Source organism: Telopea speciosissima, chromosome 11 (genome assembly GCF_018873765.1).
Source record: "Telopea speciosissima isolate NSW1024214 ecotype Mountain lineage chromosome 11, Tspe_v1, whole genome shotgun sequence".
In the NCBI taxonomy this organism is placed as follows: Eukaryota; Viridiplantae; Streptophyta; class Magnoliopsida; order Proteales; family Proteaceae; genus Telopea; species Telopea speciosissima.
In genome coordinates this window covers 54,468,124-54,494,986 of record NC_057926.1, presented here as the reverse complement: position 1 = coordinate 54,494,986, position 26,863 = coordinate 54,468,124, and the positions used below count along the sequence as shown (strand labels likewise).

At 37.8% G+C, this 26,863-nt stretch overlaps 2 protein-coding genes across 3 annotated transcripts in view; both read left to right on the top strand.

Annotated features, from left to right (window-relative positions):
• LOC122646054 (protein ESMERALDA 1-like) overlaps window positions 1-18,842 on the top strand; it is a 36,952-nt gene extending 18,110 nt beyond the window's left edge. The window contains exons 2-11 of one of the 2 annotated variants that reach the window (XM_043839520.1): window positions 831-1,209; window positions 3,614-3,683; window positions 6,457-6,524; window positions 6,678-6,766; window positions 9,478-9,675; window positions 10,022-10,226; window positions 10,669-10,836; window positions 14,786-14,953; window positions 15,044-15,234; window positions 18,219-18,842. In XM_043839520.1, coding sequence (XP_043695455.1) covers window positions 835-1,209; window positions 3,614-3,683; window positions 6,457-6,524; window positions 6,678-6,766; window positions 9,478-9,675; window positions 10,022-10,226; window positions 10,669-10,836; window positions 14,786-14,953; window positions 15,044-15,234; window positions 18,219-18,381 — 1,695 coding nt within the window. In that variant the 5' untranslated portion in view covers window positions 831-834 and the 3' untranslated portion in view covers window positions 18,382-18,842. Of the gene's footprint in view, window positions 1-705; window positions 1,210-3,613; window positions 3,684-6,456; window positions 6,525-6,677; window positions 6,767-9,477; window positions 9,676-10,021; window positions 10,227-10,668; window positions 10,837-14,785; window positions 14,954-15,043; window positions 15,235-18,218 lie in introns of those variants that run through there. The other variant, XM_043839519.1, reaches the window with a different exon arrangement.
• A 2,418-nt stretch (window positions 18,843-21,260) lies between these two features.
• On the top strand, window positions 21,261-22,323 carry LOC122644666 (thaumatin-like protein). Its single transcript, XM_043838055.1, has 2 exons — window positions 21,261-21,349; window positions 21,461-22,323. Exons 1-2 carry the CDS (start codon window positions 21,295-21,297, stop codon window positions 22,132-22,134), a joined length of 729 nt encoding a protein of 242 aa, XP_043693990.1. The 5' UTR covers window positions 21,261-21,294; the 3' UTR covers window positions 22,135-22,323.
• Window positions 22,324-26,863: the final 4,540 nt, after the last annotated feature.

Here is a 26,863-nt window from a genome sequence, read left to right as displayed (position 1 = left end):
AACAAAGAACCCGTGTAGAAATTGACTGGAAGTCGACAGCTTGATTGCAGAATACTCCAGCCTCCCTCCAGGTAAGAATAAGATTAGGCAAAAATTGTGAAAATTCGCCTTTTGATCTCAATTCACATTCTCATTCCCCAATCGTCCAATCCTCCTCTGAAGCATGGCGTCTTCTTTATAAAGCTCCAGCGCCTTTCATAAAGTGAACCCTTTTGTTCCACGAAATGCATTACAACCTTATGCAGATTAGCTTAACAAAAAGGAGATCCGATCATCCAATTCCAATCCAAAATCGTGAAAACCCAGTTCCCAGAACCCCAAGAAAAGCAAAGAAAAGATTCATCTTTCATCAAATCAACCTTAAGTAGGGAGAAAGAGGGGAAGGGGAAGCAAGCCATCTCCATTATTAGGCCTTCTCCCTCCTCGGCTCTGCTCTCCTTTCTTCTTCTTCTTCTGTTTCTACTTTCTACTCTCTCTCTCTTATGATATAAAAGGAATTTGATTATTATAGTCATTCCAAATCACATTATAGGGAAACAGCAGAACGGGCAGACAACGACAATATTACGTCTTAAAATAGTCCATATTAAAGAGAGAGACAGAAGAGAGAGAAAGTAGGCTGGAGGGAGGAAGAGAGAGAAAGAGATCTTGTGCCAGAGAGCCAGAAAACGCAGCAAAAGCTGCAAAGCAAAGCATACTGCATACTGCATAGCATACCATCTTCAAGAGAAGCTCTCATGACGTGAGAGGCCTCAGCGAGAGAGAGAGAGAGAGAGAGAGAGAGAGAGATCTTGTGAGAAAGAAAACTTGTGTGAGCGGAAAAGGGTGAGAGAGATGCACCCTTACAGTCGGATTTCGAGTAGTGGGCACAGCACTCCGTCACCGCCACAGTCGCCGCTGCGGTCGCCGAGGTACCGGCATGGAAAGGGGAAGGGAGGGAGGTTTCCCTCGGGGCAGCAACCAAGGACACTCGTGCAGAGAATCGCGTGGATCCTACTCTCCGTCATTCTTCGTCGACAGGGTGTTTTCCTCTTTGCCCCTCTCATTTACATCTCAGGGATGCTACTCTACATGGGCACTGTGTCCTTCGATGTGGTTCCACATATTAAGCCTCGTCCTCCCCCAGGCTCCGTCTACCGCAGTCCACAGCTCTACGAGAAGCTTCGTCCTGAGATGGATTCTGATAATTCTTCCTCTTCTGCGGATGGGGTCAGTTCTTCTTCTTCATTCTTCTTTTCTTTAATGTAAACATCTTTGGTACCAAACTACCAATTGTTATCAATAACTGGATTGAAACTAGAGATTGAAATTATTAGGATTTAAAGAAAATGATTTATCTTTTAATCACTTTTTTCGGTGGAGGGTTGTGATATCTGGTTTCTGAGTTTCTTGGGACTAGGCTCAAATTGTATGTTAGTCTCTTGTTAATTTATTCTTTACTAAAGGTTGAATTTTTGTGCTTTGGATGTTTGAAATCGTTAAATAAACCATTGTGCATAGATTTAGAAGAGATCTGAACAATGAGCTACTTAGCTACAATTTTTTGTTCACATATCATGAGGAAAAAACAGAATAAGTTTTTTTTTTTGGAGTTACGATGTCATTGACTGAGAACCTTTGGATCACTCAATCTTCATCTTCTTCTTCTTTCTGATTTGGGTGGGACTCCTTTCAAAAGTGACAATTACATAATGAGGCAGACATTCTATGAGTGGGGAGGTAGGTAGTGGTTCAATCAGCAGTATTTTCTTTAGTGAAGTTATCCAACTCCCAACCTACCAGTTTCCACCTACCAAAAGAAGAGAAAAAAAAGCAAAATGATAAAACATCATACCATTTAAGAAATTAAAGGGGAATGGATGGATGTGAGATGAATTTTCACTATATTAGATGTTTCACCATGATCAAACTGCGAAAGGTTATATCCAAATGAAGAATTTTGGGCCACTATATTCGATTATCTATCTAGTAGCTTCATTGGTTTTTGGCAAGTTAGACGAATGCTTTTGATTGCTGCTGCTACTACAACATTCCCTGTTTATGATGATCTGCAGATCCTTTATGTAAATAACTATAGCTTTGACCTGTGTAATGGTCTATGTTAATTAGTCATTTAAAATATTGTCAAGGTATTCCTTTGTGTTTTCAAGTCCCTTGCAGTGTAGTGCTACTCTTGCCGAATATGAAGAATTTGATGGATCAACAGCTTCTATAGAAAAGCATATAAAAGATAAAATGTAGGAACTGATTGCTGAATGTCAGGGAAAACTGTATACACCAATTTTACTTTTAACCCAAATTGTGCTTCAAGCATAGAGAGAAAACAATTAGCTGTTGTGGAAATGTGAAATTTGTGGCCAAGGCTAAGAAGTATTCCATAAGCCATTAGGATTATGACACACTACCATAAAGCATAATTGCAAGATGTCATATCATACCTGAGCTATGAAACACACTTTACTAGTCTTGCTTTTACCTTTTCTGATATTTCCCACCTACAGAATCATGGTCTACACTACCAGCTGGACTGAATAAAGCCTTTAACAATTGTACTCTGCCATGTTCAGAGACCCTCAATACTTAAGAAAGTAGAGTCTGGAAGAAGTTATTTTATTTCATCTGGAAGACTTAAAGCAAAAGCAGTGATGAAATTCATTGGCATAATGCGTGGTATATTTTCTTTCATGAATGTCACTTCTTGAAGTCAAAGTTGGAAGACAGAAACATTTATGAACTTTTTATGAGAGATTCTCCATAAAGAGACCCAATTAACCTATCAAGGACTAACAGTTTTTCCTATGAGGGCATCTGGGCCAAATGCAAAGAATTGCAAGGCACTATTTAAGGAAATATAGTGCCTCAATACAGTTAATTAGACCCTTATAACTCATGTACTGAGAATTCTTAATGACATTTTTTTGTCAGAATTATTAATGATATTTTACGGTAACATTTTTTTTTTGTTGTTGCTAGGTGTATTACTGTATAAGGGGAATTGGCCCTTTGTCTTTCCTTGTTCCCTCCCCTCCCCCCCTCTTAAAGTTGACTTTGTGCACAAGCACATTTGGAGTTGAGCAATGATTTGGGTTGTCTTCACCGTATGCTGAACCTCACCCTCTATAATCATTTGATGGTGTCACCCCTTCCTACTCCCCCACCTAGAAGAGAGAGAATGTCAAACTGGCTCACTAGCTTCAGGTTCAGATTTGCATGATTTATTATTCAGTTGTGGTTAAGGCTGCGTACATTTGACCCTCTCCAGACCCTGCCTAACGTGGGAGCCTTGTGCCCTGGGTACGGCCTTTTTATTATTCAGTTGTGAGTAAAGTCAGTTGGAGTTCTTGTTAACTGTGCTATCATGGTCTTTTTCTACTCACAATTTCATATGGACTTCGTTATCAATTACTTTGCATGGGGGATTTCTTTCCATTTTTTATCTTCTTTGAAATATTCATTGACTATGTTTTTCTTGAAATATTCATTGATGATGTTTTAGTCTTATTAGCATTAATGGTTGAACATTTCTTCATTACATGCATGTTCCCATGATCCCATCATTGGGGTGTCGTGTCAGCTCATCTTCTATTAATGCAAGTTATTGACCTTACTGTAGTTAGCAACTGTGTGGAAACACTCTTACAAAGGTGGTGAGTGGAGACCTTGTATTAACAAGAGCATAGAGGGTATGAAGTCCTACTTGGTTAAGCCTATGCATTTATTTTCATTTTTTATTTTTTTGCTGCTAGTTTTGTTTAAAATACTTTATTGTACTTGTACTCGATTTGGTTGTAGCAGGGAGTACTTGATAGATAATGTTGCTTAAATTTCTTTTTCAATGTAGTGCTGGTTCTACAGTTCTTTCTGTACTTGTTCTTATGAATATTTTTCCCAACGTATATGTGTCTTGAATGCATTGTTTGTCTGTGTGTGTGTGTGTGTTAACAAATAACTATCTATTCAATAAGGGAAAAAAAAGGTGTAGGATTTTTTTGGCACCTCCAAAGTGTTATGCCAAGCTTTGACATTCGCAGAATCTGTCTCTACTAGCACTGGCTCAAGCCCTTTCCAAATAACAAACTCTATACCCTTGTTGTATGCAGTATATTGTTGCTTATTTTGTTTTCTAGGTTATTCTCCCTTTCGTTTCGGGCAATGTACTTCCACGTCAATGCATGTCAGACATCTCCGTTGGACTATGTTGTAGGTTGGTTCTTTTTCTCCTGATAAAAAAGAGCATCCCAGTGCACAAGGCTCCCACCACTGCAGGGTCTGGGAGGGGCAAATGTAAGCAGCCTTACCCCCTACTTCACAGGAGAGGCTGTTTGAAAGTCATTTAATTTCACCCTGGAGGATTTGGGGAGCAATCTATAACTGCCACCTGATGATTGAATTCACTGAAGCTTTGCTGTTGACTCAAAAATAAATAAAAAAACAAGTTATTGGCTACATAATGTTAATGGTGAAATAATTGTTAGTGGTCAAAAGTTTTTTTTGTATTTCAGAAATCATCTTAGCACCTTATGATCCAGGAATTGATATGGTTCACCAAGTCAGCTTTGGCTACCTCCAACATATACCGTACTCTTGGGGCCTAGTGCATACTTAGCCTTCATGATAGCTTCATCTATGGTGGTGGTGAATTGCCAATATGGCTTTCTCCTTTCTCAAGTATCATACTTGAAGGCACCGGTGATCATAGGGAGGAGACCTCGTGACCTGCTTTGACATTCTAATAGTCGTCTGTAGCTCCTTTGAGTATGTTCATCCTATGGATAAGGCCTTTTTAAAAAAATATATATTAATTTTTTACTTTGTTTTATTTTTTGATGAAAGAATCTGTCAGACAACCTTAAAGAGTTCAAGGTGGGTTTTAAGCTAAGATCAGTTCCACACAATAAAAACTTTCAGCAGAGTGAAGCTGAAGAATAGTAAAGCTCAAGTAACAAATTAATAACATGGTACAATGACAGTTAGGTGGGTCCCATGTTGACGATTACCTGGGACAGGGGACTGACATGCAGTTGAAGAGTTTGCAAAATAATAGATGCTGTCTGGATTGGTTGGATCCAGTCACCTACTGGTTTTGATATATTTGATGTCCCATTCTGGGATGCAGGGTTTTAGGGGTGATGGTTTTAGATTGGAAATTTGTAACTTTGATCCTCCTATTTCATTTTTGGGTTGTTTAGGTAGGTTCATTCAATCTTTGCTTTGTACTGTTCTTGTTTTGTCTTTCAAACTGTTATTTCAAATAGAGTTCTTAATGAGAGGCTGGATGAGCAGCTACTAACCTATGTAATTCGGCATTTATATGTCTGAATGGAGAATCTGAATTGCTGCTACTGCTTTGAGGTTTTTCTCGAGTATATGAAGGTTTGAAGATTTTTGTCTCCATGTGAAACTGTATTGTGAAGCTAGTTCTCTCTCATCTGTTCACTCTTTTACTTCCCTAGAGCCTAATCTGGTCCCAGCAAACAATCAAACATGTCCCTTATTCCACAGATGCAGCGTTGATCAAACTTTAGAGAAGACCCCATTGTGTTCAAAGCAAAGAGAGTGTAAAGCACAGATATCCCTAAACCCTTAAAATGGGTTTGTCAACCTCTTTTCCCAGAAGGTCAAGGTCACACCCTTCCAGAGATTCATGCCCGGTCCAAAATGTCATATATACCTTGGATTAACTGGCCCTAAAACATGACGTGACCACACAATTCATTATGTGCACGTGAACACATGACCTCCTCAAACCAAGTCCACGCAACCTTGTTAACACATTGTCTAAGCCCAGGTACTATATGCTATATCTTAAGTTAGAAAACCCTTTTGAGCTCTACATTGATGCATTTTTCTTGGACATTCTCTGAGTATGAGACAGACAAAATAAGCTTGTTACAATTGCATCCTAACAAGTAGTTTCTGACCTTAATCTTTTAGGACCCAATGTCGTAGAGCTTGGCCAAATCTTAAGAAACATGTAAAACTGCTGGCTGAACAATTTGACATAGCCAGCTTTCTTTAGCTGTTGACCTTGATCATGCTGTCCACATCATGGTATTATTTACGCACTAAATCGTCTTGCTGATCTCTGAACATGATTGCTCCATGCATTAACCAATTGACTCCTGCTTGAGTTCTTGATCATCAGCTGTGAGATCCTTTGCTGTCTTATCAAAGCAAGGAAAAACTTGTTATGCTAAGATTGCATCTTTGTGTCGAATACTCACTATTTTATTTGAGCATCATGTATATTTCCTGATAACATTGAGCAAAGTGACCAAATTTGAATGATAGCCATGCAGAAATCACATTGTGTTAATAGTCATTGTATAAACTATATCGCTTCATTTAAAAATTTACTTAGATATGCTTAATTCAAGTGATGCCTATACAATTTTTCCTACAATAATTATCGTTTCTTCAAACTTTAAATGGATGATGTTGTGTTGCATACTGTAGGTTTACATGCTTCAAACGGTTACATATATGTGGAGGCAAATGGTGGCTTGAATCAGCAAAGAACATCGGTTGTTATCACACCTTCTCATATTTCCTTCAATATTTATTATTCGCTTATGAATTCGTGCTACCTTTTTTTTTTTTTGGATGGTGGAATCAGGTCTCACTAAACAGATCTTGTTCTCACATTTTCTACTTAATTACTGGCCTATGTTTTGCAGATATGCAATGCAGTTGCTGTGGCAGGTTATCTGAATGCAACACTTCTAATCCCACACTTCCATTTCCATAGCATTTGGAGGGATCCAAGGTTTGTTTTTATATCTATCCTTTCCTGAAAAACTAGTATGTAACTCAAGGTGCGTGTTTGCAGTTGTTCCAGTGTCTGTCTTTAATATATATTTTCCTTAATCAAAAAACAGAAATTTTGATCATAGATAAATCTGATAAGCTACGTGTTTGCTGTTGTATGATCTGATGTAATTTATATGAGATATTTGTGAACTCCAAAGCTTAAAAATTAAGTCTGTTACATCATGAAGTATCAAACAAAAGAATGCTGTAATAAATTACATATAAGGTTAATAGCATAAGTCAAAAAGCATTACAAATAAAAATCAATTGTTTCATGTCAATTATGTCAACTTTTTCCCCCACTTATGGGGATCTGTAATGACAGAAAAGAAGTTGTATTAGATGTTCATATTTTCTGAGTTGTATTAAATGTTCATCTTTTCAAGATGAGTACAATGGTATGTTCATCTATCAAGCTGAATTTAACACACAGAACAGGGATCTATAATGACAGAAAAGGAGGTGGCAACCCTTTAATAATGATCTTCCTAGTTCCTACAAGCTTTGGCACAGAGAACAGGAAGCTTCCAGGGTTGACGAGATAAGACTTCCAAAAAATTGCGAGGCTTTGAAAACCTCATACTAGTCACCTCCCCAAACTGTTGAGTAATTTTAAAATTTAAAGCAGAGGAGCATTGGAACTTATCTCGAAACCGCCGCTTTTTCCATTCACACCAAACAGTCCAAAAAACAAAACCCGGTAGCATATCCTTCAAAAAACTAAACTTACTATTAAACCAATCCCTCATACTTATGTTTGCAACCTTACAAGCAAGAATCAAGGAGAAGTAACTGAAATTGCTAGCACAGATTCAAAAACTTCCAGATTTTAGAAGCTAAAACCCCTTTGCTAAAAACAGGATCAACATCTTCGCTACATCTGTCATGGCTGCAAACACAAGCTGCCATCAATAAGATGCCTGCATCCCTTACCGCCGAACCCATCGGAATAGCACTAAAAGCCAATTTCCACAGGAAAAAAAAATTAATATTCAATTGTAGCTCCTTGAGTTAACCCACTCAACAAAAGGCAATCTGGGGCAATGAACACACAATAAATTCCAGGAAGAGAAAGTAGTGAAACATTCCTGTAGTCCTGTAGAAGATGGTTCCAATACCCATTCACCCCTACCAATCAGAGGAACCAGCAATGTACAAAAAGAATCCAAAAGTTAAGGAGGTATATAATCTTGCAGCAAATCATGAACAACATACCCATCAGCACTAATAAAAAAAGGAACAGGTTAATTAATCTAATCATTTGGAATTAAGAAAATAACGTTATCAATCAGAAAATCATTATTACTCCACCATTGATCCTTCCAAAAATTAACTGATTAATCAGATCATTTGGAATTGGGGAAATAACATTAACAATCAGCAAATCATTATAAGGGAAAAGATAGGTAACAAAAACATAAAAATGAGTCCAGTATTTAAAACTATGAAAATGCAATAAACAGGCAATTATCATATGTTTGAGCTGATTTTCTGGAGTCTACTTGGGGTCCAAACCGCCAATAAGGCAGGTTGTGATTTGGATGGCTGGTGCTGGACTTTAAAAGTGTGTGGTCTACTTCTGTGGTATCCATATGTGGGGTTGTTTTCTGTCTCTGAATAGGTCTTGGTGGCTCAGTTCTCTAAACTAGCATTAACTGTTTCTTCTAAAGGCTGGAAATAATGGAAAATGGAAGGTTTTACAGAACATCTGTGTCATAAGAAAATTTCAGAATATTTCAAGAATTATATTTTGTTGAAACCTGAAAGTACTGGATTTCCTCCTTTTTTTTGATCGATTTAGTAGTTGAATTCTTGTGAGATATTAAATGTTCTTGGTGTTGATACTTTTATCTGCGGGATGTATGTCCATGTACAACATATCATTCTTATTTTGGGAACTTGTGTACTTGTATATGCACATAGTTTGTCAAATATGTTGCTTATCCCCACCCCAAAGAACAAAAAATTCCCCATTCATTCCAAATTTATATTTTGTTATGGTAATTCCTGTCTATTTTGTCTTAATTGCTTGCACTTGGTGTACCCTTCTTTTCAATATGGTCATGATGAAATAGTCCCAAGGTCCACAGCTAAAGTCCTGTTTGAAAATCACATTTTTCGGTTATCATTTATTTGAAATTTATAAATACTGTGAAGTTACAGCCAGTACCAAACAATATTGTTTGTAATGGAGATAACAGATTCGAATTCAGTGATCTTTGTGATCTATGTATCCACTGATTTCTGTGCATTTTATCCTATCAAGTCCCAAGAGAAAAATATTACTATGGTGCACTTTTTGGTCATCCTAAGCTGTCAAATCCTTGCACAGTTGCACTGCCTGTTCATGACCCTTGAGGATGTCGGCCACTAGATATGATGCTAAAGTTATTTGTAATGCCATCTTTTGATTATATTGGATTGAATTCTCTTACTAAATTTGTTCATGTTCTGCTGCTGTCCTGGTGCATACTACACATTGAATTTAAGTGTTTCATTGGTAGATATATTATTTAATGGTTTTGCTCTTTCAGATTATGTGCATTATCTTCAAGTTTATTCTTTACCGTTGTTCTCAGCAATCAAGATGTATTTATTTGGTTAATGATTGGTGCATAAATCAGTCTGTGCTTTGTGGGTGAAGCTTTGATACCATTCTTACTGCAGCAACTTCAATGACATCTATGATGAGGATCATTTCATTGGTACTTTAAAAAATAATGTGCGGGTGGTTGATAAGATACCAGAGTACATAATGGAACGATTTGATCACAACATGAGTAATGTTTATAACTTCAGAGTAAAGGCTTGGTCATCCATCAGATACTACAGGGATGCAGTTCTTCCAAAGCTACTTGAAGAACAGTGAGTTAAAACTATTCTTTTGTTACTAGTTTCCTTTTACCTGCTTATTGGATAGATGCACAAAATGGTAAAGCTGCAAATTTAGATGCTCTTGCAAATGGTGTTTTAAGGAGGATGGTTGTGAAATTATGTTTTATGATGTTTTTCGTTCCTGGTGATCTGTGATCTGTTTTGAAGATACCCCCAAGAGATCTACCCATGTTCCAGAAGTTATTTTCACTGATTAGTGATAGGACATTGATACACGAGGATTTTGTTTGTGGCTGTTTATAAATATTCTTTGATTCTTCAATTTTAAGTTTTAATGGCTAAATTTAAACATTTTTTCTACATATGGATAATGCAGGGTCATAAGGATTTCTCCTTTTGCAAATCGATTGTCATTTGATGCTCCTCCAGCAGTACAGCATCTTAGATGCTTGGCAAATTATGAAGCTTTAAAGTTTTCGAATCCTATATCAACTTTGGCAGAAAGTTTGGTTGCAAGAATGAAAGAACGCAGTGCAAAAAATAATGGAAAATATGTTGCAGTTCATCTACGCTTTGAAGAGGTTAGATTTCAACACCCTGGAAGTTTTGTGGCCATGCTGGTTATAGCATTCATTGGCTGTGAAATTTTGCTAAATGCTTCGCAGGGTGACTCCTATTTTATATGTTTGGTCCATATCGAAGGACAGAATTAGGGGTGTAGGTCAACCTCTCATGTTTGGTGATTGAACATGTGAGATTTTTTTTCCAATTTTGGTTCTTAGCACTTGAAATAATTTCAAGGAATTTTTTGCACATATTTTTCTATGGTCAGATTAGGAATCCATAATTTTTGGATCCTTTTTAAGTCTATTTTATAGTCGCTCCCACTCACAGATGCTTTTTGTTAGCTTTGGCTATTACCTTTGTGGTTTGTGTAGGTTTCTGGGAAATAATACAAATTTATTCTTTTTCTTGAAAAATAAATCGTGGTAGTAATTTTTGGTCATACATTTTCATGTACAGGATATGGTTGCCTTCTCTTGTTGTGTTTTTGATGGTGGGGAAGAAGAGAAAAAGGAAATGAATGCTGCTAGAGAAAGAGGTTGGAGAGGAAAGTTTACCAAACCTGGTCGTGTTATTCGGCCTGGAGCAATCAGGATCAACGGGAAATGTCCCCTTACCCCGTTGGAGGTAGTACTACTTTCACTTTTACAGTCCTTTTGTTCCCCTATAGAGCTGTTTGATGTTCATTGTACATAGTTTTGCCTTGTGGAGATTTTCTTATGACTTAAATTATTATATATTCGTAATTTCTACGTTTATATAGATATCTTGCTTTTATTTTGTGGAGACTTTACTCTGTGCTGGTCCTTTTCAGCACAGATGTTGAGATGGGGTCGTTCTTTTTATTGTCGGATCTTGGATGGTCTTTGAAGCTAATGTGTAAACACAGTTACCACATCCTTGCGTGTGTGAGTACAAGAGGCTAGTGCTCTGTGCTCAGTTTTTTATAACTAAGGTGGCACTCTCAGTTAACAGAAATATCAACCTATATACCCTCCTTCCCACCAAAAGTGGTGGGAATATTTGATGCTCCCTAGGAGGGCTGACTCATTTATAAAAAGTGAAAAGGAAGCACCCAAGTGACTGCTCTGTTACATTCATTCATCCATTCAACAAAAAACGGAAGGAGTTGTGCTAGCCATATTGGCCCACCATGAATTGGATTTTTCACTTTATAATCTATCAGACCATTTTTCAAAAGGTTACTCTCCGATCCTTTCCAAAGCATTATTTCTCACACATGGTTTAATTTTTTTGGGCTGAAATTCTCCAGGAGTGGTGACAGTGATAATAAATTGCATTTGGATCTTTCCCAGGAGGCAATTAGGCTGCCACGTGGCTAAATTGGGCCCTGGGGCCAAGTTTGGCTAGGTTGTCCACCCACACTTGTTAATTTTCAGACCTCAGTTGTACAATGCACTCCTCAGACCTCCCTTATCTATGTTGGTGGTTTGAAAAACATCACATTCCTGGTTGCTCTTTTCTTTTCTGCAAGGACCTTCTTGCTACCATTTAATATGGGAAGTGGTCTCATGCCGCATATCATCCATCTAGTTCTTTGCCACCATCTCTTCTTTCTTTCCTTTCATCTTCTGAATATGAACATGGCAAACCACTAACATTTGCAGTTTGCCTACAAACTACCAATACCTGAATATTTTCCATCTTGCTTGCCTTGGATATTGTAAATACTGAAAAGTTAAGAAACTACTCCTAATCTGATAAATTTGTTCAAAGAGTTGCAGCAAACATAAGCCAAGTGGTACTACTTTTGCCAGGGGGAGGGGGGAAGTGTGGATGTGCCACGGGGTGAGAAGTGCATTATACCAGAATACTATTGGAAAAGTTATTGGTCACATGATGCAGTAGCATTACCATGGCTGGACTGGCATCACCCAATTTGGAAGCCCAGACCGAGGCGAACCCGGTTCAAATTGGGATTTTGGTACAAGGATTGGTGAGGGCGGGCCTTGGTGCAACGGTAAAGGGGGCTCCATTGGGTTTGAGCCTGGAAACAGCCTCTCTGCGAAAGCAGGGGTAGGGCTGTGTACATTATGACCCTCCCCAGACCCAGCAATGGCGGGAGCCTTGTGCACTGGGTACGCCCTTTTGGTAGGGGATAACCTTGTAATCTTTTAGCTTATTGTGTTTTATTTTGGATTGGCCACGTAAGGAATTAGATTGAGTGGTTAGTTTCCTAGTTTGAGAGTAGTTTCTATTTTGTAGGCTTTTTATTCTCTTATTTATATGTATGTAACCTGCAATGGGATTTAAAGAGATGAATAAATGAGCCTTTAGTTGAGTTACAGTAGTATGACTTGTTGAAGCCAAGAGTTGGCTGTGCGATCTCCTTTCTCTTTCTCCCTCGATTCAGCCCTCCTCCCTATCAGTTGCTATCAGTCGAGTTTCTTTCCTAACTCTTTTCTCTTTCTTGTTTCTCCTTCTTCAGCTTCTTGTTTCTCTTGTTCCTTTCTCCTTTCTTCCTATTATTCCCATTTTTCTGTCCAACGTAGTCGTCTCGGCATCTAGGCAACCCAAGGTGTTGGGTGGGGGCTGGACTCAAGGTGACATCAACAAGGCACCTGGATGCCTAGCGACCAACATTTTTCTATCCAACATAGTTGTCTCGTCGTCTAGGCAACCCAAGGTGTTGAGAGGGGGCTGGACTCAAGGTGACATCAACAAGGCACCTAGACGATCAAGGCACCTGGATGCCTAGTGACCAAGGAGCCTGGACCCCTTGATGACTATGCTATCCAAGCCCTGCTACTACTGAACCAACCAGGCTGAGAGAGATTTGATTGATCTCTCTCATTCCTTGTTGTTTCATCTCCAGATTTGGTGTGTTAGAACCATGAAACTAAACCCAGAGCCTTAGCTGCTGAAATGAATTCCGGTGTGAGATTCCAATCGATAAATCCGGTTTAAGGTTTACCGTCAGATGACTCAGATCTGAGTTCAGTCCCTTCCGGTTCCTTTATTGGTTGTTGTTCCAATCTTATAGCTGTCCTATTTGGGAGAACTAACAGTGAGGATCCTATTCTCACAATGGCAGGTTGAATGGGTTCCAAACAGGGGAGATCCCATCTTTGATTCGTGAACTGGGTATCGCTGTTACTGTTCATAATGAGAGGTTGAAGATGACCCCTTTTGCTTTATTACGGTTAAGGACAGGCTCTCAAAATTATGCCAAAGTCCCTGTTTGAGTTTATTTCTATTCACTCTTAATTTTCTTGAAGAATCCAGAATAGCTTTTCTACTCAACATTTATTTGCAGATTGGTTCTTCCCATTTGGAGTTAATAAAAATTATGCCACCGAGTCTATTTACTCCTTTCTAAAGGATCCAGAACTTCTATTTATTTACAGTTTTGCCAGTGCATTCTTAAATTGAGTTATTTATTATCCTTGTGTACCCATAGCGCTCCCAAAGCAGGGTCTTGTAACATGGGAGTGCATTATCACTAAATAGTCCTTCAATTCTCCTAATTTAAGCTTCGTCTCCTGCTTAGAGTTCATACTCGAAAGCAGGAGCTAATTATTTATGCCCAAAGTTGTCTTTATGTTAACTTCAAGATTTTGTTGAAGAATGGAAAAAGAAGATGAAGAGTACAACCTCAAATAGGATCTTACAAATATGAAGAATGATCTCTGGAAGCCCTCCTCTAGGAAGCTCATTTGTTAGATTGGTACTTTGGCTCTTGATGGGATTGAGATGTTCTTAGATCAGAGATACATAGTCCACAAATTCAAATGGGAGTTTTTCAATGCATATCTTTCCTGGAGGACATCCATTTGATTACCAAGGCCGAGTCTTTTTTATTAGAATTGGGAAGGCTAAGAAAGAAAGTAAGAAAGCTGGTTGAGATCACGTGGTTTCTACATGAAATGGGAGGTTTTTGGGAGTTTCCGCTCATCTCCCACATGAAAAATTTATTAGTTCTGGGAAAAGTTTCATTAGTTTAGGTTTGACAAGTTGCAAGGCAAATTCATTCTTTGAATAAGTTAAGTGGTTTAGAAGTTGTGTTGGGGGTACGATGTCTTGTATTCCATCGCTTGGTTTGTGGGTTGATTCCGAAGGGCTGTAGGTCTCAACTCTCAAGGTTGAGGCCTGGAGGAATCGGCCCATTTGTGCGTTAATCTACTTTTCTGGCAGGACTTCGGCGAACTAGCGGGTTCATGTGGGGGTTCGGGGGCAGTAGGCCACGAGGAATTTTCATGAGGACTATATGTGCATTTCGGTAAAATTCCTGTATAGGGTTTCGCTATAAATATGTAGCGAGGGTTCTTTCTCTAAAACGCATCCAAGAGGTGTGAGGATGAGCGGCTGTAACCCTATTCTCCATTGATAGTGAAACAGATCTCATCTAACCGTGGACGTAGGCAATCTTGCCAAACCACATAATCCTTGTGTTTGTTGTTTGCGATTTCCATTCTTTTCTGCATCGTTTTAGGATTCGTTTTTTCAACAGTTATGCTCAGAAGTTTTTTAGTTTTTATAAGTTTATAACATATTTCTTATGCTATTTTACATCTTCAATGGTTATATTTGTTCTTCCTTTTTAATATGTTGTCAGGTTGGATTGATGCTTAGGGGCATGGGTTTTGATAATAGCACATCTATTTATTTGGCCTCCGGAAAGATATACAAGTCTGAGAAGACCATGGCCCCACTTCTGGAGATGTTTCCCCTTTTGCAGACTAAAGACACACTAGCATCAGTGGAGGAACTTGCTCCATTTAAGGTACAGATATTTGTTGTTTTCTTGTAGGATCACTGATAAATTGATGTTCTTATTCAAGGTTAGTGCTTTAACTTGAGTTATTGCTTCTAGAACTTCTCTTCCAGGATGGCTGCTTTAGACTACACTGTTTGTCTCCACAGTGAAGTATTTGTGACAACTCAAGGTGGAAATTTCCCGCATTTTCTACTGGGCCATAGGAGATACTTGTATGGTGGACACTCCAGGACAATCAGGCCCGACAAGAGAAAGTTAGCTCTGATATTCGATAACCCAAACATCGGGTATGTGCTCATTATGATAGATGCGTCTTTTATTTGTTTGCATGCCCGGTGCACCATTTAGTACATATTGGTGATTTCTGTCTCCATTTATCTTTGTGCCACATTAATTGTTGCTATTCGTAAAACAAACAAGTCAATCAAACTGGCTGGGCGTGGAAATGACATTGGAATCTAATTGTCGTTTATGGTTGTTAATTCAGCATAAAGCTAAAATTAGGTATAGGAAGACTTAGGTTGTGATTCAGTTTTTTAGTAGTCTAAGATTCACGTGGGGGGGGGGGGGTTGCCAAGGCCTTGCTTCCACATAAAATCATGGTTCAAAAACTCGTCCCGAACAGCCATCCCAACCAGGTCGAGTTTTCCGAGATCTCGGCGAGACAATGTACTTTTTTTTTGTTTCGGTGGCTATGTTTCGGTGGCTAATGGTCACAGTTGGCTCCGAAAGTTTAAGGGAATCTTGTTTTAGTCTTAATAAACATATTTAAAGCTTCAAATTGGAAAAAAAAACCCAATTTGATGTTTTAGATTTGCACCCTTGGTTGGGCAGTAAAGGCCGAACCCTTAATGTAATATTACTTATCCTACACATTGTTTGAATGATATGAGACATAACTGGCTAGTAAAATAAGTAAATTATGCAATAATGGATGAAGACACATAATATTGAATAATTATTTAAGAAATAGTTAAACACATAAAGTCTCAACTACAGTACTGCAGTACTACAAACCACAAGCTACAGTGAAGTGTTCACACTGCATATTACATAGACAACCAACCCAAGTACAATGAATAATACATATAGTTCACAATGCATATTACATAGTCCCAATTCCCAACATTACAATACTATGACTCTAGGAGTATTGAGGAGGTCGAGATTCTCGAAATATTTGAGGCTTCACTAAGATTTCTCGAAGTATTCGAAATCTAGGTTGAGTTTTTCAAAACTTGCATTTTTTTATTTATTTTGCATGCTATCTCATCTAGACCAGGTTGAGTTTTCTGTGCCGAGATCTTGGTGAGTTTTAGAACTATGCATAAAATACTGTGGAGATGCAAAAGGTAGAAAAGTTGAGGTGAGACCATCCTATTTTCAAATTTTTGGCTGAAATATTTTTGCCTTCGACTGGGCTTAGAATTTTCTAAACAAAAATAGTCTACAAAAAATGGAAAAATTTCCATTAAAAATGTGCAAAAGACTTCTTTTCCTGGAAACCGTAGGAGCCTCTAATTACATACAAAGATTGTGAAAATGCATCTATGGATATCTGTGTATTTAATGGAAGGAACTAGTAAGAAAACTCATCAAGTCTTACATATGTGTACAATATGTGAACTAGGTGGGGGTCAGCATCCCTACCTGGAAATAGAATAACACCCCCTCTAATAATTGCCACATAGCAGTTCAGCTGGGGCTGGAATTGTGTATAGGTGGACTCCAAGGTCTTCTGCTCACCTGTCAAGTTTGAGCAATCTGGGTTCGCCTAGGGCCCAAACAAAGTATTGAAGAAATCAAGGACTACCAAGGGACTACAGTGGGTGCATGGACAACATGGGGAGGGTATGCCTACATATGAGAGGATATATTGAATCTCAGCCTCAAATTTGACATGTGGTCAATGTACTGTATTTCCTAAACTTTCTGGTCACAATTTCCAGATCAACCATACATTTGGCAAAAAACACAGGGTGTGTTGATCTCCTGAGTGAGTGCAGCACGGGAATATTTTTTTATTATTTTAAGAAATTCATTTGACATAAAATAAATTATTTTTTCTTTACATATTTACTCAATTTTTTAAGTCCATATTATTCACATATTTGGTATATGTTTTCAAAAATTGAATATTTAGTGTACTTTTTTTGTTTCTACATATTCTATTTCTAAAATATTGCAATGTTTTTGTACAATCTGTGAATTTGCTACCTAGGTTTTAACTACTGTTTACTGTCTAGAGTGAAGCACTTTCATGCCTGTAATTATACTTAGGATATATTTCATAAGTGAACAATTCATGCTTCTGTTTGGAGAGAATTATATAATAAATATGGACCTCAAATCATGCATTTCTTGCATATCATTAATACATATATTATTTGTTTTCTCAAAATAAATTGGTGCATATACTTTTGGCCCCTCTAATTCTTTCTAGGATTTTTTTAACATGCATCAGTATGCTCCTAGTTATCCATTTCATACAAGCTTCTCAAATGATGCATTGGAGGTCTGGGAATGTTTTGGAATTGGACTTTCTGGGATAAATTCTTGAGTTCTTCCCTGTCTCTTAGTTCATCATTTCAGGGTGCTGTGCTTCAAAGCTGAGTCGTGTACATAGTGATACATGGCTGGGTTTGTGGACAACCTTTGAAGCAATTATTTTAAGTTCAGTATCTGTACTATTGACAGTGGAATGCTGATATGCAGTTTGTCGGCCTTCTGCATAAATTGTCAGGGAAGGGTTTTAGAATGAGATATCAGCTGTGGGATCATGTTTTGAGAGAACAAAATAGGGGCAGGGAAGAAGATGTTTGTTGACTTATGGGCTGGGTATGCATAAGATGCCACTGTAAAACTAGAGTGCTGAAGTAGTAGTTGCATGTGAACTAAAGTTTCTTGACTTTCAAATGAATTAGAATTCAAAATGTGAATAAATTCTCCACAAGAGAGAGAATAAGCTTTGTTAAACTGTTGAAAACTCCTTGTTCTCCTTTCTGTCTGTTGAGCACACGACAGAATGTCAAGGATAAGGACTGAATAAAAAACCAGCTTAATATGGTTTGGTTTTGTTTAATAAAGTTTGCATAGGTATAGCATTAGACCATTCACATGTGGTAAAAACACATTGATCTTTATGACTGGTTTGACCAACTTATGAAAAATAAAAAAAAGAAGAGAAGAATTGGATTTATCAATTGGGTGTTATTTGAAAGAATGCAATCTATAGTTTATGCTTTAGTCATGGTGTTGGATTTTGCTACAGGTGGAAGGCCTTCAAACGCCAAATGCTGAGCATGCGATCTCATAGTGATGCAAAAGGAATTGAGCTCAAAAGACCAAATGATTCCATATATTCCTTTCCATGTCCAGATTGCATGTGTCGTGTGAACAAATCAGAAGATCATAGATCCTCATCAGCTCCCTGATTTATTTGGAAAGAATTTCTGATGGATTGTTTTTGTTCCTATAACTTGGTACGTGCATCTCGTCGTTGATCCTCATTCTTTACATTGGTGTAATTCTTTGATTTTTGCCATCGACGAGAGGTATCGCACAAATTTCAAGCTTCACTCACTTTCTTGGAGAGCACATTGCTCGGATTCTTTCCCTGGGGATGTAAGGGAGAGTTACACCCCATTTGTACATGCTATCGGAAGAGAAGAGAAAGCAAATTTTCTAGACAACGAGTTAGTCGGGCATTGACGACTGCCTAGGCTAATTTTTCTGCCACAGCTGCTGTATCTAACAAAGCCGTGACCTGGCAAATTGCATTCATTACCCCATCCTTTTTTACCATAGATTGTATATTGTTTGATCTCATCAGTATCTCAGAAGACTGTAAAGATGAACAGACATTGTATACGTTTGTCATTAATCCGAATCAGTTAGGTTGATTTTGTCTAGGATCATCTTTTTTATAGTGAGTGTTCCATTACCTATCTTTCCCCCCAACCAAAAAATAAAAAAATAGTTTCTGATTCATTCTATTATTCGAGAATTAATCTTGAAAATTACATTTTTTTTTTTCTTCTGTTGTAGTGGGATAAAGGTGCACATTCTGATGTGTATTTCATGGTGTTTGAACGGTTAGAAATGAGGTGAGTAAAGTTTAGTACCTAGACAAGGATCTCTCATAGGTTTGTTTTGCACTCTGAATGAGAACTGGTTCACTTGCAATGAAAAACAGGGTTACAGTCATTTGTCCTCACATCATGTCTCGATCAGAAAATTGCTACAAATTCATAGCAATAGTATATAGGGTTTTTTTCTCAAGCTCTAGGGGTTTGTAATGGTTCCTCAAAATCATCACACATGCGATGGAATACAAGACATCCTACGCCAAGGTAAGCTTCATCGATGAGTATGTTTGGAGTCTTCCACAATATAGATTCACCATGTTTACCAAATGACAAATGGTTACTCATTGTATACCTTGCAAGGTTAATTTAACTTAAAATTAGGATCAAGATCGGGTCTAGCCAATTTTAATCCGATTCCATTTTAAACTGGCAAGAATCGGCTAAATTCTAGCTGAACCCTAGACATGGAGTGTGAAAGTCGTTTCAGAATGGGAGACATCGAGATCAGCCTCGGCTTATTCAGATCTTAATCGATCGATTCCACCAATCCAATTCTGTTTTCTGAAACCGTGGTACCTTGTGACCTGGTGACACTTTGAAAGACCATTAGGGAGAGAAGTTGAAGACCTAATTGGAATATTTTTTTGATAAATCACTAAATTGGTACTATTTTGACCCAAGTGAAACGACCCAATCTGAGTTTTGCCCAAACCTTCCATTCACTTCACCTGGCTTTCGAAAAAGACTTGGGCCTTGCATCATGGGAGATCTATGATTCATATCTATGAGGTTACCGAAAAACCAAAAAAGACAGAACGGGGCACTGCGCATCAATAATTCCACTGGTCACTTGTTGAAAGGACTAGGGCCTACCACTCAATAGTACTCTCACCTGCAAGAATAGATGGGTCAAATATTGGCAAAGCCTGCATGATGTGTTTCATTACTCACCATCTGATGTCCTCATCTTCTTTGATTAAAACCTGCATCCTTCAAAAGAAAGATAGAAAAACCTCAAACCCACCAGAGCAGTTGCAGTGTTGTACGCTTATGTTGTACTCCTGCTGAGCAGCCTGCAAGAACCTAAAGATTCTGCCTTTGACTAACTTCCAAAAGAGACTAAAAATGTGAAAAGGGTTTGTGATTGACAACCCACAGCCCTTTTTTTCAATACTTTTGATCCAGAGAGTGAGTCCTAGCCCCTCAAATTATTGAACTTTTCCACCCCCTTTTTCTGTAGGCTGAGCAGGAGTTGCCCAAAACGGCTGGACCAGAATTGTACTAACAATACAACTTTGGCCCATTCATCAAAGGTCTTTGCACCATAAAGGGTCTCATGTACTCCAACTAGCCAGGCCCCTCTCTCTCTCTCGCTCTCTCTCAATTAGTGCAGTAAGCAATAATAATCTATTCAACAATAATGGCTAATGGGTGTTCTTACTTCAAAGAATCTTCTACTTTATGTTTCTAACTTGTATTTTACTACCAACAGATCTAGATTCAATACTTCTTATTAACCATTGTTAGATTCAAGATTTGTCATATAAAAAACCCATAAAAAAAACTCTGTAGATCTTAGTAGTCTATTACACGACAACAATTCCAATAGGATTTCTCTGAGACTATTGTCTGATATCAGCTCGGGCAGTGTGATGCAAAGAGAAACACACCCACACCTCACTGTCTCTCATAGTGTCAGGTATTTTTTTTACAAACATATCTACTAGGTACATGGTCTTTGACAAAGTAGATCGATCAAAACCGTCCATTTTATTAAATTCCAACACCATCAGTTGATCTACCCCTCTGATTAACATTTCCCTATTATGGTTTGATGGGTGGATTTACATTTACAAGGAGTGAGAAATTGAGAAATGTTCTCACACTGCCATAGAAGTGGGCATTTGTAGAAGCCACATGTGAATTCGAATATTTTCTTGTTTTAAGTGCATACACTGTTTACCCTGACAGCCTCGAGAGTTGGGGCACTGCTGTAAGAGGAAAACAAAGAACCTAGAAACCGCATCAAGCATCAACTTATTTCTCTGCAAATCTCACATCAGTCAACTAATCAACTTGGACTTTTCCCTCTCTCACACAAGCTTTTAAATCGTTCTTCACTCCCAAGAACTGCATCAAAGAACCTACCTTCCCTCTTTTTTTTCTCCATAAAAACTCACCCACTCCCATTGTCCCATGATTTTAAAGCAGGACAAGACCCATATGTTTGGCCATCCCAATTTCACAGTGGACATAACTATGAGACCTTTTCTTGCTCTGTTCTTCCTCTGTTCCTGCTTTGCTTACCTTACTGGTACTCTCCTCTTCTCTCTCACACACTTACACTGTTACACAGGCACAATTACACATGCAAATGTAACTAATGAAAGTGTTTGATTGGTTTTTTTTTTTTTTTGATGTACAGTTGAGGTCTCAGCAACTACAATATCACTCTACAACAAATGCTTGCACCCAGTATGGCCAGGAATCCAACCCAGTGCAGGCAAGCCCATTCTAGCAAGAGGTGGGTTTATGCTCAACCCCAAACAAGCTTACTCCCTCAGAGTCCCTGCAGGCTGGTCAGGCCGCATCTGGGGTCGCCATGAGTGCTCCTTTGATGCCTCTGGCAAAGGCCTCTGCGCAACTGGAGACTGTGGTGGTTCTCTCTACTGCAATGGCCTTGGTGGGGCACCACCTGCAACCCTCGCAGAGATAACATTAGGAGAACAAGATTTCTATGATGTAAGCCTTGTTGATGGCTACAACTTGGCTATTGCAATCACCCCATTTAGGGGAAAGGGTAGATGCAGCCCTGCAGGGTGTGTTAGTGATCTGAACCGAATGTGCCCAGTTGGGTTACAAGTAAGGTCTCAAGACAATCAGGTTGTGGCTTGCAAGAGTGCTTGTTTTGCTTTCAACTCTCCCAGGTACTGTTGCACTGGAAGCTTTGGGAACCCACAGACTTGCAAGCCCACTGCCTATTCTAGAATCTTCAAGACAGCTTGTCCAAGAGCTTATTCTTATGCTTATGATGATCCAACTAGCATTGCTACTTGCAGTGGTGGAAACTACTTAGTAACCTTTTGTCCTCACCATTAAAGTAAAGGAAAAGACAAGTCAAAAGCTATTATTTGGCTTTGGGATTATTGAGTTCCCCTCTCTTCATATGTGCCATTAGAAGCTTAGACTTTAATCTATTATCTGCTAATCTTGTACCTACAGTTTGTCTACTACAGTGATAGTATCAAGTAATTTCATTATTAGTGAGCTATTAAAGAAGTTTATCTGCTAAGATTGTTGAATTTCAAGTTCAGGATTAGTTTCAAATGTTCCTTCTCCTCTAAAAAAAGTTCTTGAAGGGTGGATTAAGATTAACTGTTGGGTCTGGTAGACCTGGGCTTATTATGTCAGGTTTTATTTTCACAGATCGTCATACATTATCAACTGCTAGAAACCTTTGGTGGTGGTTACATGTTCTTAAGGTGACAATGAAGTCTCATTAAGAGGTCCTTTCCTTTACTTCCTTTTGTACGATTTAAAAAAAAAAAAAAAAAAACTAGTATTAGTAATTAAGTGGGGCAAATTAATTTATTTCTTTGTCCATGCATTTGAAGATTGTATATCAAGAGAGCCCAGCCCATATACAACAGCATCCTACATGGATTCCCACCTTGCAATGGGCTATGGGCTCACCCTTGTATAGGCATAACCCACCCACCCACCCACGAATTAGCATACAACCCATTGGTTGAAAGAGGAGAAGTTCAGTTTCGATGGTGAGGTTCAGCTATTTGGGTGGGTTTGTTCTTGGGTTTGGTTTGGGTTTGGACCGGTGGGTGGATTTGTTTTTAGGTCTAAAATGGTTCAAACAGGATGTCATGAGGTTTTCAAAAAAAATTGAATATTTTTAATCTCAGCCATTGGATGGCTGTCAAGCCAGGTGGTGCGGTGTGAGGTGATGGAAGGAGATGGAAGTACAACCAATGGAATTAGAGGATCCGGATCCATCCCAAACATGCGGCTATTATCATATATTCATAATTTCATATGATGGGAAAAAGTACTCCCTTTAGGCTGTGTTTAGATGACAAGAAATGAAAAGAAAAGCAAAATAAGTCAAAAATCATGATAAATTGATTGATTTATATGTTTTTTCTCTCTTTAATTTTAATTTTCTTTCTTTTTTTGCCTTCCAAACATAGCCTTAGGCTCCTAGGCTTGGTTTTGTTGTAAGGATAATAAAGGGGAGGAAAATGAAAATTAAACAATGAAAAAGAAAGCGCACGATGTCAATGTGTAATGTGTAGATTCTTGAATGACATAACACCCATTGGGGGTGAGGGAGTTGGTATCTAGGACCATCAATATGCATTCTTGAGCTATGTATCTCTTTCACTTAGATGAAGAGAATGCCCCCCACAAGGTCGAAGGTTTTCCTTCACCCAAGTGGTACCTGTTAAAATGAAAGACTAACCCCCTCCCTCCTCCCCCCTAATAAGGTCAAAGGTTTTCCTTCACCCAAGTTGTACCAGTTAAAATGAAAGACGTAAAAAATAAAAGGTTTGACCTTAACTAGTTCTCATGACCTCAAATCTTAATATAATGTTAAGATGTGAATTTGTTCTTGTTTCTAATTGGATTATTGGTTTCAAAATTGATGGGAGAACAATAACTTAATTGATAGATTTGAAATTTGGACCAATAACTTATTGGTAGATATATCTCGAGACCAATAAACTATTCGATGGATCGATTCTGATTCCCAGCCGATTGATTCCGGCCCAAAATTGACACCCTTACTTCACTGCGGTCCCATTGCAGATTTGCAGAATCTCAATGAGCTTTTTATGAGGGTAGCAGATGGTACCTGGGCTGGGGCTATTATATTTATGTCAGGTGACTCAGTTTTCTTTTCCCATATCGTTTAACATCAACAAATGCTACTCACCAAAAAATAAAAATATTAATTACTAAAACCTTTAGTGGTTGTTAAGTTCTTAAGGTTCGACCAAAAAAAGTTCTTAAGGTGACTGTCACAGTCTCATTTAAGAGGTCACTTGGAAGCCCTTTTGTACGCAATTAACTGGTAAGTCTAGTATTAGTAATTAAGTGAGGCCCAGTTAATTTATTTCGTAGTTCCTTAAATTAAATCAATACTTAAATAAAGGGGGTTTCATCAGAGCAGTAATACAATTCTTGGATTTCAGTAACTCAGATCCTTTTGTGCAGCACCTCTTATTGGCTGATGATATACTCTTATTCATGAAGGCTAACAACCAGGACCAGGAGATTAATGCTCTCAAACTTAATTCTCCAAAATGGTTTTATAAAATCAGTAATGGCAACTGTCCCATCCAGTCATTAAAAACCCTGAATCCCCTTGTGAGCGGCACAGATGATTAGTGACAAATATTTCACTCACTCATCCTTTTCCAAGGCCAAAAGGGCAAAGTTTATACAAAGACTTGGAGTAGCCTGTTTAGAATCAAACCTATCTTGCAAAAATGGACTTGTTGGACTGTGGGCACAGGTAACCAACCCATTCTCCAAACCCTGAACCCTTGTGTGCAATTCCACAAAATCAGGGGATTTATCAACAAAATAATGGAAAATTCAACTCAAACCTAAATTCCTTGTTTTGTTATGGTCGAGAGAGTAGTAAACACTCAAAGATATTGAGTGTTTCCTTCTCCATGGGAGAAAGAAAACTCCCAGTAAAAAACAAGAAAAAAGAACGCTACTTAGTAACGCGGTTCCGATGCCCAGACACACAGGAGCACATAAAATTACCGTTCTGCTCTTTTGATAAAAAAAATCGCATCTATGTTGATATCCTTATATGCACTCTCATTGGCCTCCACATTGATGCATGTGCTATACAACCAGACAACGATCTCTTGCCCAACAAAAAATGCGAAAAATGAAAAATTTTATAATGACTACCTAATGTAATCAATCAAAATTTTGAATTGCCACATGGAACCTAGTTGGTTTTGAACTTTAAACACGTGTCAACCACCTTTTTTCTGTACATGTCCAATGAATTCCCAAGAAAAGTACCAAAAAATTTCAGAATATGATTGAAAAAAATAAAAGATCTTGAACGTAAGTATGAATCCAATCTTAGAGGCACCCTATCTATCCAACAATTTAGATTGCCAATTTGTACAAGATAATAGAGAAAAAAGATTGCAATGCTCCCCTTGTCTGGTTCTCCTCTTGCATAAATTATTTACTATTTTTTGGCATGCTTTTGAAAATGAGATCCCCATAAGGATGATACCTTTTTCAAAATACCTATTGGTGTGGCGTTCACACTGGCAGCGTGGAGAAGCCTCTTCCTAGATAATAATAATAAGACGATTAAGATTTGTATAGAATTTTGAGAATTAAAGGAATAAATAAACAAACCAAGAGTAATGAAGAACGATTTTTGGGTAAATGCATAATTCCCACCAATTCCATAAACCCCTCCACTTCAACGTTGCCACATGAGATGGGATTTGATTCCAAGTTTGCCATCAACATCTAGAGAATATAACTTCAAGGCAAAGGTACGTGGATTCTCAAATAATTCAGGATGTTGAGATGGATGTGTTGAAAAACAAGAATTATTAAAATAAGAAATGAAAAGGTTGATTCTGATTCATTAAAATTTTTAAATACAATAAATATAAGTAAAATAATAAAGAAATAAAAAAAAGTAAAAAAATAAGAAAATAGGTGATTCACATATTGTTGAATTTTGAGCTTATACCATTAGAAATATGTTCAAGAATGTAAGTGAACTACTAAAATAGTGAGCCGATTAAAAATAACTAGACTTGTCGATGTCATTGTGACTGTAGTAAAAGACTTGGTTTTATATTCAAAATCTAGTTTTCCAACCATGGTTTAAACAACATAAAGTTAAAAAATGACATTAAAAGAAGAGAGAAAAGATATGAATGAATTTTAAATCGAGCAAAATACTATCACTTTTATAACCCTATTTAAAAACCAAATATACTTTGAATTAATATCTTTTTTTTGATAAACAGAATTAATATCTATTTGAAGACAAAAAATTGGCTTTTCGGTTCAACTGGTGTAGGCAATATATGATCAAATATAGGTCTCTTGCCCATAATTATTTTTTTGGGAAACAAATTATCTAAGATATTGGATGATATAAAATATGCATATAAGTAATTTCCTCCTCTTTTATTTTTTGATAGGAAAAAAATGCGTATATATAAATATAAACCACGAACAAAACTACAGTCCTAAATCATCAGTTTTTGTTGTAGTCTGGTGGGCAAATCCTGTGCTCTATATATATATGGGCAAGAGAACGGTGCGTGGGCCTCCTGCACTCTAAAGTATGCAAGTGCCCGTTGGCCAATGGAAGCGCACACGTAAACATCGATCTAGGTGGAATTTTCATCTTTCCATCATAAGGTTCAAGGGAATGGAATCAGAAACCGAATTGATTCTGCCTAGTCTGATTCCCATTAGATCGAAACTAGTTGAATTTGATTGAAACCATAGAAGTTGGAATAGGGCAGGAGCAAAGATTTTTCAAAATATCATTTTTTTTTTTGTTTAATAAAGTTTGAGATCTTACTCCTACGAAAGGTAAGTTTATTGTTTACTGCAATTTTATTGACTGAAAGAAAAACAATGTTAAAAAATTAAAATCAAACATCAAATAGGTTATCATAAAGAGTGTTATAAATATCAACAGGACTTGAGATCTAGTGCCACTGATTCTGATTCAGATCAAGCGATTCATCTTTTTCAATTCCAATTCCAACTTTTAATTTAATTCTTCAAGCCATGTTTCAAC

What these genes read in the sequence shown, in the direction of transcription:
- LOC122644666 (XM_043838055.1), top strand. Translation starts at nt 21,295, where the DNA reads ATGAGACCTTTTCTTGCTCTGTTCTTCCTCTGTTCCTGCTTTGCTTAC. An exon ending in CTGCTTTGCTTACCTTACTG is followed by an intron (nt 21,350 to 21,460) that starts GTACTCTCCTCT and finishes TTTGATGTACAG; the next exon opens with TTGAGGTCTCAGCAACTACA.